This window comes from Perissodus microlepis, chromosome 7, assembly GCF_051167445.1.
Source record: "Perissodus microlepis isolate ML-2025 ecotype Zambia chromosome 7, ASM5116744v1, whole genome shotgun sequence".
Lineage (NCBI taxonomy): Eukaryota > Metazoa > Chordata > Actinopteri > Cichliformes > Cichlidae > Perissodus > Perissodus microlepis.
This window is the reverse complement of record NC_140467.1, coordinates 1,307,413-1,323,680: the sequence shown is the minus strand read 5'-3', so window position 1 is coordinate 1,323,680 and position 16,268 is coordinate 1,307,413. Positions and strand designations below refer to the sequence as shown.

The 16,268-nt window shown below is 42.5% G+C and overlaps 5 protein-coding genes across 7 annotated transcripts; 2 read left to right on the top strand and 3 right to left on the bottom strand.

Annotated features, from left to right (window-relative positions):
- Positions 1-729: 729 nt before the first annotated feature.
- On the bottom strand, positions 730-1,811 carry steep1 (STING1 ER exit protein 1). Its single transcript, XM_084932719.1, has one exon. The coding sequence runs from the start codon at positions 1,581-1,583 to the stop codon at positions 906-908; it is 678 nt and encodes a 225-aa protein (XP_084788845.1). The 5' UTR covers positions 1,584-1,811; the 3' UTR covers positions 730-905.
- A 758-nt stretch (positions 1,812-2,569) lies between these two features.
- On the bottom strand, positions 2,570-3,338 carry mt2 (metallothionein 2). The gene is made up of 3 exons (XM_084932720.1): positions 3,214-3,338; positions 3,067-3,132; positions 2,570-2,800 (listed from the first exon to the last, which is right to left on the bottom strand). Exons 1-3 carry the CDS (start codon positions 3,236-3,238, stop codon positions 2,709-2,711), a joined length of 183 nt encoding a protein of 60 aa, XP_084788846.1. The 5' UTR covers positions 3,239-3,338; the 3' UTR covers positions 2,570-2,708.
- Positions 3,339-7,705: 4,367 nt separating this feature from the next.
- On the top strand, positions 7,706-12,411 carry LOC146382239 (lathosterol oxidase-like). 2 transcript variants are annotated; one of them, XM_084932717.1, is made up of 6 exons: positions 7,706-8,003; positions 8,704-8,919; positions 9,010-9,142; positions 10,603-10,703; positions 11,057-11,185; positions 11,624-12,411. In XM_084932717.1, the coding sequence occupies exons 2-6, from the start codon at positions 8,710-8,712 to the stop codon at positions 11,891-11,893; spliced, it is 843 nt and encodes a 280-aa protein (XP_084788843.1). In that variant the 5' UTR covers positions 7,706-8,003; positions 8,704-8,709; the 3' UTR covers positions 11,894-12,411. The 2 variants fall into 2 exon arrangements, with proteins under 2 accessions (XP_084788843.1, XP_084788842.1); XM_084932716.1 differs by lacking the exon at positions 7,706-8,003 and having other exon boundaries at positions 8,458-8,919.
- A 7-nt stretch (positions 12,412-12,418) lies between these two features.
- Positions 12,419-13,900, bottom strand: anapc13 (anaphase promoting complex subunit 13). The gene is made up of 2 exons (XM_084932718.1): positions 13,669-13,900; positions 12,419-12,743 (listed from the first exon to the last, which is right to left on the bottom strand). Exons 1-2 carry the CDS (start codon positions 13,765-13,767, stop codon positions 12,618-12,620), a joined length of 225 nt encoding a protein of 74 aa, XP_084788844.1. The 5' UTR covers positions 13,768-13,900; the 3' UTR covers positions 12,419-12,617.
- Positions 13,901-14,228: 328 nt separating this feature from the next.
- On the top strand, positions 14,229-16,030 carry pierce1 (piercer of microtubule wall 1). Of its 2 annotated transcripts, none has more exons than XM_084932498.1 (2): positions 14,229-15,300; positions 15,613-16,030. In XM_084932498.1, the coding sequence occupies exon 2, from the start codon at positions 15,620-15,622 to the stop codon at positions 15,944-15,946; it is 327 nt and encodes a 108-aa protein (XP_084788624.1). In that variant the 5' UTR covers positions 14,229-15,300; positions 15,613-15,619; the 3' UTR covers positions 15,947-16,030. The 2 variants fall into 2 exon arrangements, with proteins under 2 accessions (XP_084788624.1, XP_084788623.1); XM_084932497.1 differs by having other exon boundaries at positions 14,652-15,300; positions 15,610-16,030.
- Positions 16,031-16,268: the final 238 nt, after the last annotated feature.

Below are 16,268 nucleotides of genomic sequence, written 5' to 3'. Positions count from 1 at the left end.
GGTCAACACACCCGAATCACATGATTAGTTCATTACCAGGCCTCTGAAGAGCTTCAAGACATGTTGAGGAGGTGATTTAACCATTTGAATCAGCTGTGTTGGATCAAGGACACATATGAAAGCTGCTGGACACCGGCCCTCGAGGCCTGGAGTTGGACACTCCCCCAGCTTTACAGATGCTTTCTTTTGAACTATGCACGGATAACGAGTTGGATAATCATCATATTTGACCTAGACTGACTACAAAGATTTTCCCAGATTCTTGGCAATGTTGTTCCTAAATGGTTTCACCCACTCTGAACACACAAGTCTGACAGTAGTGAACCCTCTTCTCTATCTTCAGTCTCTCTGGAATGACCTCTTTTTGTGCCTAATCATGTTACTAACCTGCTGCCAAATAATTTGAGAAACATTCAACCAGGTCCAACCTGAAAAGTTTCACTGGCTCAAATAAAAATGAGCGAAAGAAAATAATACAATAAAAAAAACTAACTCATGATGTTTGTTCTGATGTGTTTGTAGCTTTAAAATTAAATTTTTAATTAAATATTTGGTTTGAATTATACACAACTCAAAACTGATGGTGACAACTTTACCTACAGGCTTCAGTTCATTAAGCTGTTGCTGATAAAGTTTTCCCCCTCGTGTGGTCTGACTCTTTCAAACAGCCGAAGCCTTCTGTGAGGTTTAAAGCACTCTGCTGGTGATAACGACAACAACATAAAACACTTTTTAAAAATACCAACAACAAAAAAAATGTTTATTTTGTCTTTTCCTGTATGTACAAAACATTATGACAAACTAATTTAAAGGCCAGATCACATTCCTATGATACGACCGCTACACTCATCAGTCCTGTATGTACAACGAGTCCCAGGCAGAGCAGGAGTCTCCTCAGACTCCATCTATTTGAACTGATTATCAATGAGAGTGCCCTTCATCTTGGCCTTCTTGGCCTCCAGCTCAGCCAGCTCCTGCAGCCTCCTCTTGCTCATGCCCTTCCTCTCCAGCTGCTTCTCGATCACTTTGGCATTCTGGGCATAGGAGTCCGCCACCTCCCTGGCCTCGATCTCCTCCTCCTCCTCGTCGATAGTGGAGACGGTGACGGAGCTGAACTTGCCCATGTCTTTGGTCCGCTTGGTCATCATCACTCGGACTTTCTTGGGAGCCTCGGGCTGCTTCTGGCTGTAGACGCTGGTGTTGCCGAAGCCCTGCCCGAACTTGACCACGGCCCCGTCCACGATGAAGGTGGCCGGGTTGTTCTTCTCCTGGTGCTGGTAGAAGAGCAGCAGGCCGCATTTGCCGCACTTCTTGCGGTACTGCCTCTCGATACCCTCGGCTCTCTTGATGTACGTGTTTTCGTCCTCCTCCACGTTGCAGAACTTGTGAGCGTGTTTGGCGGCGTCGATCACCCGGGCTTTGTCCCGGGGTCTCATGGGCAGCTTCTCCAGCTGGCAGTCCAGGACCAGAACCATCTGGCCGCACAGGCAGTAGTAGACGTGGAGGGGCTTCTCTCCGTCGTCGTACTCCTCCCGGTCTCTGGTGTCCGAGCACACGACGCTCCTGGAAACCACCTTCGGCATGTTCACAAGCGTGGGTGTATTTTACTACCAGGACGGGATCAGAAACACCACTACAGCCAAACTTGCCCAGAAAACAGAAACAACGCAATAGTTCCTGTGTGCACCGACGATATTGTTCCCGCGAGAAACCCAAGTGTCGAATATTTGTTCCGCCTTCATAGGCGGAAAATAAATACATTTTATTACAACCTCAAACTAAGAAATGCAACTTTATTACAGATTAAACGTATGTATGTAACACTACCTCACAACAATAGTGCTCTTTATTGTAAGCACCTCCAGGGCAGGTGTCCTGCAGGTTTCAGATCTCACCCTGGGTCATCAACACACCTGAATCAAATGTTTAGTTCATTACCAGGCCTCACGTTGAGGAGGTCATTTAAGTCAGCTGTGTTGGATCAAGGACACATCTAAAACCTGCAGGACACTGGTCCACCCTTGGGCTACAGTAACAGAGCAGAGGAGGATCCTCTTTGAGCCAGCACTTAACAAGCCATGATTGGAGGTGAGGGGAAAGACAAAGGATCAAGAGACTGCAAAAAGGATATTACGTATTTGCCCCCCCCCCGATTCAACTAGGCAAACGGGCTTACAAGTTTAAATTCCATTTCTGGTTAAACATGTCAGACATTTTCAGTCTGCTGGCTCACAGCCACGTGTAACAGTTCTGCTGGACTAATTTAATAGCAGCCTTAGTTCAGTTCAAGTTACTGAACTTCCGTTTTCCAAATGCTAATACTGCGCTGACCTTGTCCAACACGCCATCTAATGCATTTGGATTTCAAACTTTAGATTTGAGAACAGTTTCTTTGCATCCCTGCAAGAGCCTTTCAAGTGGGCCACACAGTTTAGTAGCAATCCTGAGTCAATTTAACTTTAGTCCTTATTCCAAGATGAAGATTTCAGCATTACACAAAGTACCACAGAGCGTGACCAAAGTGAAATGATGCACTGACATCAGCTGAATTAATACACCAGACAGGTCATAGCGTCAATAAACATGTTTATTTCAAACACCCAAAGACAAGTACAAAATCATTCATCATTTCGTGGACGTGCAAATTTATGATTAGTGGCAAATAAATGACTCCATAATTTCAGCAGAGAGCTGATGCTGCAGACTCCTCACTGGCAGCAGCTGGTGTCGCACGTCTTCCCTTTGCACACGCAGCCAGAGGCGCATTTGCTGCAGCCGGATGGGCAGCAGTCGCAGCAGCCTGCAGTGACAGACATCATTACTGACAGAACACAAAAAAGAAAACTACAGATGTCATTAAAGCAATTCGAGCCGCTGCGCAGGGTTTTTTTTTTTTTTTTTTTTTTTTAAATATAAATGGCATCAAATGCGGAATTTTGAAGAAATGGCGCAGGACTATAAGAGACAATCTTCACACTATGCATGTTACTTGGGAAGATAAACAGGAGCGTAACATTAACAGGTCGACAGATTACTGTTTGCTGTGCTGTGAGGTGTTAGACTTACTCTTCTTGCAGCTCTTGCATGAGCACTTTGTGCACGTGCAGGATTCTCCGCAGTTGCAGGTTCCAGCTGAACATAAAAAAAGAAAGTTCAGTTTCATGTGGTCCGCTGGTAACAAGCAGCGCGTTAAACAGCGGCAGGAATACTCACTCTTGGCGCACTCGCAGGGGTCCATTTTTCAGTTGATGGCTCGTTCAGAGTGATGCTGGCGCTGCTCTCGTCTCTTCGGGACTTCAGTGAATGTTGTGAATGACGGTGTAGGAGTGGCTGTTTTATAGCGTCCTGGGAACAACAGAGCCGAGTGCAAAACACGCCTGTCAAGCTACACGCAAGCACGTGGTTAATGATTACAAAGAGGTTTGTGCACACGGCATGGTCCAACCTTTCAGCAGCGGGAACAGAGAGATCCTCATAGCCAGATCTATGGCCTGCTGCCTGAACATTATATAAGAATGTCAGCTCCTGGAGAAATTCAATCATGCAATTAATTCATGTATTTAAACAGAGGAGAACATCTTCAGGCTACACGGAGATCTGAACACACGGTCACAAACGCTCACCAACACTGATTCATGTAGAATGGGCTACATGTGCGGGTCTCCAATCAGGACGTCTTAGTTTTATATGGATGGAAGTGACTTTATACAACCATTGGGGCTAATATGAGAGGATGTTGGGTGGATGGGCGCACGAATGATCACCAACAGTATTATTTTAAAAATTATAAAAAAAACTTTTCAGCATCTGCGAAGATTCTTCACAGAAAACATTTCCGTTCAGTATTTTCATAACAAACTTAACCTCATACTTGATTAATTGAAACTAATACACTCTATGCCGGTGTTATTTTGACAGTGCGATCATTTCATGGGAGTAAACACCGACATTAAATATCCTAAATCCAAATCTAACCGCTCATTTAAAAAAATAATAATACATGTAATATATCGTGTGACTCCTCAGTTTTGCTAATTTTTGTATAATAAAAAATAATATAGTCATCATGATGTTGAACAACTGCAGCGGAGAACACGGGGTGTTTCTGGCGCTGTGCACACGGTGCAAACCAGCTGGCGTCTGTCTGCCGTCGGTGCCGAGCTGCACCCGGCCGCTCGTGAGCAAACCAAAGCAAACAGGCTATTGTAATATGCTGCGTTCACGTACCGTGTGCTATCGGAAATACCGGATTCAGCAGCGAGCCGTGTGCATATGGCACGTGCGACGTCGCGTCTCCCCACAGAGGACAGAGAAAATTGTTGTGCATTTACACACAATATATATATTTTTAATAATAGCAGTCTTACAAGAAATTAAACACCAAAATCGCACTACGCATAAAATATCAGTGGGGAAACATCGGTGCGCAACAATAAAGAATCAAACAGAACAGGCGAGCTTTAAAAGTGTGTGTGAGTACAATAGAACAGAACAAAATTAATCTCGGCTACCGTAATCCTGGATGTTTCGCACTTGGTTGCTTAGTTTTTTATGTCTATTTGTCTATAAAGATGATCTGTATTTACAATACTTAGGTTTTCCATGACGGGAGCATGAAGGCAGCATCATTCACTCTGCACTCGACACAGTCACTGGAGTGTTTCTCCATTAACATGTAGTTTCTAGAAAGTGTGTGTCAGCCGATGTAAACCGCAGGGAGCGACGAGCGAAACGAGCTTTAGAGATGAGTGCTACTCTTCTTTGCGAAGCAGCTGAAAATGCCAATTATGAGGGGGAAAAATCAGTCATAATATAATAATACTGCAATTAGATTCAGTCCATCCATTTTCTATCGTTCATCCAGGGTTGGGGAGGGGGCAGAGTACTCCGGTCTGCTAACACAGACCTACAAATCAAGAAGAAGAAGACACTTTAAATAACTCAATTACCTGAGCTGACTGTCCAAAAACATTGGTGAAAACAGAGAGGGGAACTACTGTGCTTTCCCCCGTTTCTTTTTGTTTTCTTGGACTCTAGTGGAGTCCCAGCTATGTTCACACAACCTTCTGTGCCTGCACAACTTTTCATTTAGAGTCATCAGACCAAAATGTCTCTGAGGACAGAGACACACAGATACTTACAGCCTATCGTGTATTCCCAAGAATTAAACATTGACACTTGACACCAAACATTGAGGACTTGGACCAAATTGAATGCTTCTGTCTGGGATGCAGTGTTACATGTTGGTGCAGTGATTAGCAGCAAAGTCCAAACACAGGTTTGTTGGTTTAACTGGTGATTCTAAACTGGTCACTGCGTGATTGTGAGGATGAATGACGTTGTTGGGTCTGTGTTTCCATAAGCCCCGCTTGTTTAGAGACTTATTCATCATGAAGAAAACAAGACATAACAGAACATCTTCAAGCGGTTTTTCACTCGCTAATGAGGGACGTTTTGGTCAAGAACCAGCTCTTGGAGCTCACGCTCCTGTCTCCAGCCCAAAATCCTTCCAAGAGCAGCTTCCCTCACAGCTATTTATTGACAAACTGTTACAATACACATCACAGCACAAGCACCTCCCTCTGTAAAACCCCCCAATGGTTCTAAGACAAGGCACTATGTGTGTGTATGTGTAAGCATGTATATGCATGTGCAAGAATGTGTGTGTGTGTGTGTGTGTGTGTGTGTGTGTGTGTGTGTGTGTGTGTGTGTGTGTGACCTCCTCCTGACCAAAAGGGTCATAAAAGCAGGAAGCTTACAACAGAAGAAACAGATCTGTCAGACAGGATGTATCTACAATAAAACCTCCCCCAGCACAGAGTGGCTGGAGAGGTGGTCAGGATCAAAGGAATGTCTTGATCCTATAGATTGAACTCAGACTTACAAATTTAAGAAGCCCAATGACAACATTCAACAATTAGACTTAACAGACGTCTTTCTCTCTCCCAGGACCCCAAGACTACGCCATGCTGGGTCATACATGTTTTGTTAACCCTTAAATGAAACACTGCCACTGAAAAACACGTTAGGAATTTTATGGGAGGATAACAATTGTGTACAAATTTTACTTATGACCAAATATTTTAAAAAAGTTTTTAAACAATATTATTAGAGCTTTAAAAATAATATTTTGGGAACAAAATATATACTAGCTGAAAATATTGCTAGGACATTAATATTATCAGAATGGTTATAAAATGAATGGTTTTCTTTTCTTCAACACTGTAAATGCTGCTGTTGTGCTCACTGTGGAACCGGGAATATAATAAATACTCCTTAGAAAAAGCAAACACTGATTGGCCTGAAACAGAAGTCCTGTTAAGGTTCAGCCTATTTGAACATCTCAAAACCGTAAGATGTGTGACGTAGTTACATTTCCTATCAGTAAAGGTTAAATCACATCATGTCCTAATTATATTTTTTGACTTTGTTAAAGCAACTTTGCATTATTTACGGTTTAAAAATGTCAGTGCAGCCACTGTCTGAAACAAGCTGTTATAGCTCCGCCTCTGTTTGGCCTACGTCCTTTTGATTGGCTGCTTCTTACAAGCAGAAGTTTTGAACAGCTGCTTTTAGGGATTTTTGTTCTCCTAGCCACAGCTGTGTGACTAAGATCACACCATCAATATAGTCATGTCATCAAAATAAGGCTATCCCCTCACTGAAACATCATATAGAGCCAAGAGCAGAACATTTTCATTATTTGAAATTTTAGCCATGTTTTTATGAAAAGCCAAACGTGACACAAAGTAAAAAAAGAGAGAAGAAAAAAGCTCCACCTTATATGTAAATAACCTGTCATACATCCTTTATGAATACACTGCTTGGATAAATATGCAGTAGTTCCTGTTTTTGTACATGATTAATTTTGGACACTGGCTGTGAGAACTGTCCATTACTCCCAGAAGGTGCTGTTTCAGTCAGGGAGCGCTAGAGGGAGACAGTTACACGTGTATCTACTGGTGGACAAGAATGCATAATATGAAACAACTCAGCTGCAAGTGCAAGTAACTGGTGTTAAAATATTTAAAGGCAGATACCAACAACCCAAATTCAAATGGCACAGGTGGCCTTACGTGCTCTATTTGAACTAGAATGCCTGACTTAATGTGATGGACACACGTTAACGAGCAGTTATAGGAGAGAAAAGTGTGGAAGTGGCATAACAACATCCCCTGTCCTGGTCAGAGCCTCTTTGCAAGTGTTGCTCTGCTCATTGTGAGAAGTGATTACGCTGTCTTAAATTTCATACTCAGTGACTGTCTGCATGTTCTGTCCACCAAGATGTGTGTTTATGTCAAAGGTCAGTAATGCCGACAGACAGACTATACTGTACACTGATGGGATATTCTATGATCACAAAGTGTTAGGCATGCTCCCAGCAAGACTCGCTTCTCTTAACTGTGTGTGTGTGTGTGTACAGGGCAGACAGCTGAGCTGCTATATTTGATCCTTCCAAGCCCAGCATGGGACAGGGTACATCCACTACACACACGCAAAAATGACATGCTGACCATTGCAAGGGATTTTATTTTGCATTAAAACTGAGATAATACAGCTGAGTTGCTACAATGCACTTTTCACAACTGTGTAGAATATATAATATAATATTTAATTCAATGAGCACAGATATTGTGAGAAAATGGTGTCAGCTGAGGAGCGCTCCTGCCGCTGAGCTCTGTGTTATTTGCTGAGCATGCTGGGATCTTGTTCCACCTGGACAGGCATGTCTGTGTCTTCTTGGATCCACTGAGCACACGGTATCAACTACCTCGCAAAAAAAAGAAAAGAGAAAGAAAACCGGAGCTTCTCTTGCAGTTTGTGGAGACAGCCTATTGCACGGTAAACCCATGTTAGCAGCGTGTGCAGTTTTCCGTATGGGGCCACGTGTTCTCTGTTCCAGATGATCTGCTGTTGGACAGACTGTGAGAGGAGGAGTGAGCACTCATCAACTTTCTAGGAAGGTTCTTTCCAATCTGGTGACAGACCCCGTCCTCAAGCAGGTCAGTGCAGCAGAAATGATGAATTCAGCCATAAATGCTTCACTAATAATAATTTTTAAATAGTAATGAGATAAAACCTGGAAAGTTGAGGTGGATTTTCTTAAACTGACCACTGAGATGAAGCTGCAGTAGGTGCACTAAATAACGCTTTGTTTTCAGTTACTGAGTGAAGAGGGTGAGTAGGTGTGAGAAATGCTTATGATTCATGTTGAACCAAACAGATCCAGAACAGCTTTTCGATTACTATAGAAACAAGCTTGAGAACACCTCTGTAGTCATGCAGGGACGCGGGGAGCAGGTACGTAACTAAAAAGTTGAAATAAAAGATTTAAAAGTGAACAGCTGAGTGTTTTATGCATCGGCCTCGCAGGGGCAGTGTTGGATTTTGTACCAGCACGAACTTATATTTCACCGTCTTATTATTGTTGCTCCTTTTGCAGTATTTCATGCACTTAAATGTGAAATGTGTACACGTGCTCTCTGACAGAGTAGCAATAATACAGATTATCCAGTTTCAAAGCTCTGGCTAAAGCAGACCTGAGTGTGTGACGTACACACCACAGAGCTTAGGCTATTCAATTCTCGCTAAAACATAATAACGCTTCCACTCGACCTAATTTTAGCAAAGCGGGCTGTGATTGGTTTGTTTTCTCTCATGTATGCTAAGAGCACTACGGGACATCATTTACTGTCTTCACAGGCTGCCATGGATCATGTGCTGGACATAGCTGACTGTTACTTCTTCACTCCTTACATTTACCCGGTCTCATGGCCTGAGAGCTGGGCTGTGCGCCAGATTATCAGCCTGTGGGTGGTAACCAACTTGGGAGCTCTGCTGGTTTACCTGGTTTTTGGTGCTCTTAATTTCTACTATGTGTTTGACCATGTACTCATGAAGCATCCGCAGTTTATTGAGGTAGGCCAGTGAATGGATAGCCAGCTTTGGTACCATTTCCAAAGCAAGGTTGTCCTAAACCCCAACTTTGTGCATTTGCTTCACTAACAGCATCAAGTAAGAAAGGAGATCCAGTTGGGAACAGTCTCCATCTTCTGGATGAGTTTTCCCACCGTGGTGCTTTTCTTCTGGGAAGTCAGAGGACACAGCAAACTTCATGACAGCATCAGTGAAAACTCCCTGGGTGAGAAAACGGTTATTTACATATTATAGCACACGATTCATGTTAACTCCAGTTAATGTAAAACTAAAAATGAAATTCTCAAAGTGAGCCTACTGTATTTAATGAATGTACTGTTAAAATTCTTATAGTAAATATGGCTAAAGGCTCAAATCAGAATACTTTATTGATCCCTGGGGGAAATGATTTTTCGTTACAGTGCTCCATTATAAACAAACAGTAAAAAAGACAGACAATACACAAGAATAGCACAATATGTACAGGCATATATATCAGGGCTCTAGACTAACCTTTTGACATGGGCGCACCGGTACGCCTAACTTTAAAAATTTAGGCGCACCGGCACAAAAGTTAGGCGCACTCAAATTTTTCAACCGCATCGCTTAACACCGCAGTTTTACATGTGCACTTTCTTTGGGGGGAAGTCCATACAGACAATATTCATTTCTAAATTATTAACTAACAAACTTGTGCTTAAAGTGCTTTGTCAATATTGTAGAAAATGTTAAACTTAATCATCATCGGCTCCTCTGACGACCTGTTTGCTGCTGCCTGTTGCTGACAGGCAGTGTGGAGAGGGGACACTTGGGCATTTATTGCAGCATATAATGTGTTTCCTGGATACACTGCTGCTTTTTCAGCGTTCAAAGATTGATGGCACCGTGTCAGAGCTGGCTATGAATTTCAGACAGATCAGGCCTTAACTTAACAAAAAAGTTATCAATAGTTCTTTTCATCTTTTCTTATTACCCACAGCTACATCCACTCTGTCGGGCCCAGGCTGCTCACTAGGGCTGGGCATCATCACTGATTTCTATAATCCATTCGATTCCGGTTCTCAAAGTCCTGATTCGATTCAATTTAGCCTCAGACAGTCAGAAATATTATAATTCTGATCATTTATCAGCACTGATACATGTGAGACTTCATCAGAATTGTGAACATCACAGCAGATGCCTTTGTGTGAAAGTAACTGAGAATAAAACCAGAAAAACATGAAGGAGATTTTCCTGGTCTGGCTTTTTATAGCAGATAACCTTAAAAATATTCTGCAATTTTGCATAATTTTAAGAAGTTTAAATTTCTTCAATATTGAACAGCAGAAATTAGGCTTTCTTGTCCGAGGTCATTTAAGTGAAAAAAGAAGAAGACAGCGCTGTAAACAACGGTATAGTGAGTAGATATCCCTCATATGGTCATCTCAGCTGCACAGCTGTGTTTAGCATAATCGGGTGCTTCTGAGAGGCAGCCAATCAAAAGACAGTTGCCTTAAAGTGAAGGGATGAGATTTAAAGTACTTTTTTCAGGGAGAGGCGAGTGGCTGCACTAAGGACAAGTATAAAGTGAATAAGTGGCTGGAAATGAGCGTGTCCACTTTAAGGCTGCGTGTGATTAACTCACTGAAACTAACCAACCCACAAACAGTCTGCAAAAATGCAAACTCATGTATGTCTCTGCTCCAGGCTGGTCACGACTGTTCGTAAGCATCACTGGTTTCTTGTTCTTTACTGACATGTGTATATACTGGATTCACCGCGCCATGCACCATCAGAACATTTACAAGGTGAGCTTCGGCATCTGTACTGCCAACCTACACTTGCCCCAGGCAGTCAGTTACCTTTGTCAGTGGGTGGCTTCCTATAATAAAAGGGTCCACCTGTACCAATGAACCCATGAAACAATGATTGCATGACCTTTTGGGCTTTTCAGCACTTTTATGCTCACAGTTGTTTGTACCAAACAGGTTACAGGCTCGGTTTAGCACACAGTAAAACACCGAGCAGCTGAAGGAAACGTAGAATATTCTTTTACTCTTATAGTTATTTTAACTCCACAGCTTTGACTTCGTTTGTCTTGTGTATCTTCTCATTAAAAGAAAATCTCAGACTTGACACCATTTGTGTTTCTCCCCCTCAGCACTTACATAAGCAGCACCATACCTTCAAGATACCAACACCGTTTGCCAGCCATGCCTTCCACCCACTCGATGGCTTCCTGCAGAGCTTACCGTACCACATCTACCCTTTCATCTTCCCTCTCCACAAGGTGCATATCATCTGCTGTTGCTAGGAAATACTGACATGCCCGATCTGAGGTCAAAGGAGGACCACACTGTAAACCAGGGGTTGGCAACTCCAGGTCTCGAGGATGTGTCCTTGATCCATAACAGCTGATTTAAATGGCTAAATGACCTCCTCAACATGTCTTGAAGTTCTCCAGAGGCCTGGTATTAAAACTAATCATGTGATTCAGGTGTGTTGACCCAGGGTGAGATCTACAACCTGCGGGACACCGGCCCCCCGAGGCCTGGTGTTTGACAACCCTGCTGTAAATCAGGGCTGCGTTAAGTTACTGCTATTAAACTGCAGTAAAACGTCTAAGTGACTGGACAAAGTGTATTTTGATACACTGAAATTGAGAAAGTGCACCGTTGTCTTCAAACTGTGAAATGCTTCAGCTGACATGAGTTATTTTAAATTACAGGTGGTTTACCTCTCCCTCTTTGTCTTCGTCAACATCTGGACCATTTCCATCCACGATGGAGACTACCGCCTTCCAGGCCCGCTGATATTTCTGATTAACGGCGCCGCTCACCATGTTGATCATCACCTGTACTTCAACTACAATTACGGACAATACTTCACACTCTGGGATCGCCTGGGAGGCTCGTACCGACACCCATCGGCGCTGCTGGGGAAGGGACCCCGTGACCAGATTCGCAAGCTGACGACAGAAGCAGCACAGACACAGTGATGATGGACGCTCAGAGCAGAGAGCCATTTCTGGACATTAACAGGCTATTATGCTGCCAATGGGCTAAAGCAGAAGAAAGAGACAGCCGGTACGAGATATGCAGATGCCCTAGCTAGATACTACCCAGGCAGAAGATGAAAATTATAAAGCATAGCAAAATAACACACTGTATGTTAGCAACAGTGTCATTAGGGTTAAGTAGTACTACTGGTATGAATGTAACGAGCACAGATTCTGGTGTTACACACAACTGTAGCAGAAAACTGAAAGTTGAATCGATGTGTTTTAAGCATGTTTAAGCATAAGAGCAATCCTTTTCCCCAATAATTTGGCTGCTTTTATAGTACAGCGACATCCAGTGGCCAGACTACCTGCAAGATAACTATGGTATTACTGCATGGGTAAAGGTGAGATGATTTTGTTACAAACTCAGGAGGCTAGATCTGTTCAAAGCCAGGGTTCCTCGTTATAACGCTGCAGAAATAAGAGTCGTGGTTTAATAAATGCACACACAAACAGGAGGACTCTATGTGCAACACATTTATCACGGTTTCATAAAGTATAAACAATGTTTTTATGTTTTACAATAAGAGTGATGGATAGTTCACCACCAAGTAAAAGGCCAATGCGCAGAGAAGATACGGCACATTTGGGTGTCAAAACTGACACAGTGCGCACCACGTTTGTGCATTTTATTTGTACAGTTCGATTCTGTGTTAGTCTTTCAGCTTCCGGTGCTCGGTGTGTTCTCATGTAGGCTCTGCAGGGCGAGGTCTGTCCACTTCATCTCTTGCTCTTTCACAGACTCTGTCGATCCCCCGTTGTCCTGCTCAGCCTCAGGCAACTCACTCTGCAACAAACCAGCATCAGAAACTGGTGATCTGCTGGGATTTTCCCACAAAACCGTAACTTGTGTTTAAGGTAAAATACAAATGGGTGAAAATGTGTTGTTGATGTTAGAGATCAGAGGAGAATGTGCAGACTGTTTCAAGCTGATAGGAAGGTGAAGGCAATCCAAGCACGCAGAGCTTTGAACGCACAACACACCACGAAGCAGATGGACTACGGCGGCAGAAGACCACACAGGGTGCTGCTCCGGTCAACTAAGAACGGGAAACTAAAGCCGCAATTCACACAGGCTCATGAAACTTTGACAACAGAAGACTGGAAAAATGTTGTTGTTGTTTCTTGTACACGATGTGTTTACGGCACTCAAATGACGACCTTTTGGGATGTAGTACAAGTAGGAGATTTGGATCATGGACGGCCAAATCAACAGCAACTGCGTGATGCTATCACGTCAACATGGTTCAACATCTCATGTCTCCAGCATCTTGTTGAATCTTTGCTATGAAAAATCAGAGAAGTTCTGAAGGCTTTAACCCTGGCAAGGTGTATCTAATGAGTGTATATAGTAGAAAGCAGGTAAGCATGCGCATGTCATCTTCTGTAAACCCAGAACAGGAAAGAGAAGTATACCAAAGCAAAATCCCCCCCAAACCATATGTGTATATTTAAGCTTATGTTCATATCCTCTCATTCTTCTCTAATATGCAACTTCTGTCGGTGCTCTGCTACTGGAAACTGAACTTCCCGGAGGAACCCACCCGAGGGATTAATAAAGCGCTAATCTAAGTCTTTGGCATTGAGTAAAAGGCTGGATATTATGGAGTGTCCTCTCATAAACTGCACTGCTCGGGAACATCCTGCAAAAACATTTCTGCTTTCTGTAATCGTTGGTCCTTGTTGACGTTAACCTTAGCATTAACATTTACCAAAGGAATGGTGACGTCTTCGTACGGCAGCCTGTCTTCCCTCCAGGCATCATCGGTGAGATCCAGGACTCTCCCATCCCGTTGGATTTCACTGTCCATCCTCCCGTCGAGACACAGCCGGCTGCCAACTAGCCTCAACAACAGGGGAGCAACAGGACCCCAGACTTACGTCCGAGAACAACGCCGTTGCTGTTTGAGAAGAGCAGTCGCAGTAATTCTACGTACCCAGTTGTCACGTGCTGATGACGCAGAGAATGGCGCCTTTACGTGCAGTGGAAAAATACGAATCTGACTAAGTTTTACTAGCAGGAGATCCAATACAATTTCTCGAAACCACAGATTGTATATATGCAGTACATTATATGCAGTATATATGTATGTTTATGTACAGCCATTGGTCCAAATATGTGAACTTACACAAGAGCAACATTTAGACTGCTACGTGGCATTTATACTCCACAGTATACAGCCTTGTATGCTGTGGCATTTATACTCCACAGTATACAGCCTTGTATGCTGTGGCATTTATACTCCACAGTATACAGCCTTGTATGCCACCTGAAGGCAAGTTTAGCCCATCGGGAGTTATTTTAGAGTATTATCTAAATGACCTGATTCACTGATCATTGGGACCCAAAAACTGTATGCAGAAAATGGTCAGTCACCATTCAAGTCCTTGCTTTGTCACAGCCCTCCCACATATTTAAAGTGACGATTAGTTGAGTTTCATGTCTCTGTCTTCTACCACATGCATGCATGTGTGTCTTTGGTGTGTGGTATGTGTCTATGGTTATTTAGTGCCCCATGGGTTGTGGTATGTTCTATATTTTGGTGAGCAACACATACAGCCACTCTTTCTCCAATGATCATTTTGCACTTAAGATCATGCAATATCAAACAGTGACCACACACTGTGGTTTCTTTTGGTTTCTTGTTATTGTTGTTTTTTATGTCTTCCTTTATTTGACCGCCAGACTGCCTGATTTTTATCTCTGACAGCAAAGCAAAGAAACCTGCTTTTCACATCTAATCTGTATTTTTCTTCTTCTCAGTCTTCTAATCAGGCCTCTTTATGTTGTGTTATAACTTGGTTTACTCTGATTAGTGTTTGCTTGTGAGACTGTCCAGAGCATGTCTGAGAGGAGGCAGTTAGCAGCATTACATCTGACATATGAGACTCTTGTATGAGTTCAGGGAGATGTTTGAAGAGAGGAGTAAGGTGGTGCTGTGTTTAAGGTACCTGATGGAAAATAGTGCTCATATTTGAATGTTAATTATTAGTATAGCGAGCTGGGGGATACTATTAAATATTTTAAGGTAGATTTTAACCAAAGTTTGGAAATATAGGCAAGTTATTAAGTTTTTTTTGTTTGTTTTTTTGTTTTTGCCAGGGCCAATATCTGTCAGTAGCTGTAATTTTTTTTCTTTAAACTATGTCCAGCTGCTGATGACAGAGAGTCTATTTTTTTCAGTACAAAAGAGTCGGAGCCCCGTCCTCTCGCGCTTTCTTTGAAAGTCTCGTGAGATTATGTGAGGTCAAGCGCCTGGCTCGTCATTGCTATGGTAACCACATGTTTCTCTGTCTTCAACCCGTGACCAGTCGGTGTATTTTGTTGAGTTCACGAATTTAAGGTAATTCTATGATTCACATCGTAGTTTGGAAACAAAACGCTTCAGGCAAGAAATAAAAAATCCAGTGGTGCGAAATTTAGCGCTAGATAGTGAAGTTAAAAAATGAATAGACATGAATCACAAAGATCGCTGGACCGCTCTATGCTCGAAAATAATTTAACTGTAATCACTGAAATATATATAATCTTAAATCCGTGTAAAACTAATACCCGCTATATGCAACTCTCCATTGACCATTAGTGAGTCCACATGTGCCTAATGTAAATGTGTAAATAATCTTCTAAATCGTTTTCCCTCCTTTTTTAATAGAAGATCAACAATGCCTGTTTCTCCAGAGCAGCAGGCAGAAGATGCCAAAACATCAACCAGTCCTGGAAACCCAGTTTTTACCTGCGTGATTACTCCACAAGCAAAAGGTCTGATGTCTGCAGCGGGAACAAAGCTCGAAAGCATCATGTATAAGACCACATCCGCCGACTATGGTCGCCTCCCTCCAACCTTTGAAAGCTCTCCGTGCACTTTCCACCCCAAATCACAAAGATTCACCGAAGAGCTGAGGAAGACCGGGATGTATCGGAACTACTCCTTTAATACATTCCTGGACCGTAGCAGGGTGTGTGACTGCTTTGCAGGACATGTCTTTTGAAAAAAAAAAAAAAAAAAAAAGCATAAGTCTCAAATGTAACGACTGCAATATTCAATATCTGCACATGTGTGAAATTAAATGACATTGTTTAGCATGTGTGTTTTGATGTTTTTGTTTTCCTAGGCGTTTGATTTATTTGTCTAACCTGTTAATATTATATGTATATATTATTTTGAACCTCACATGAATTATAAACACATAGGTAGTCCATCTGGCATTACTAAATAGATAAAATATCCTTAATTGATGTTTCGGAGAGTAAACAAAAGAAATCTTTCTTTCTTTTTTTTGAGGGGGGGGGGGGTCACTTTAGTAAATGTTT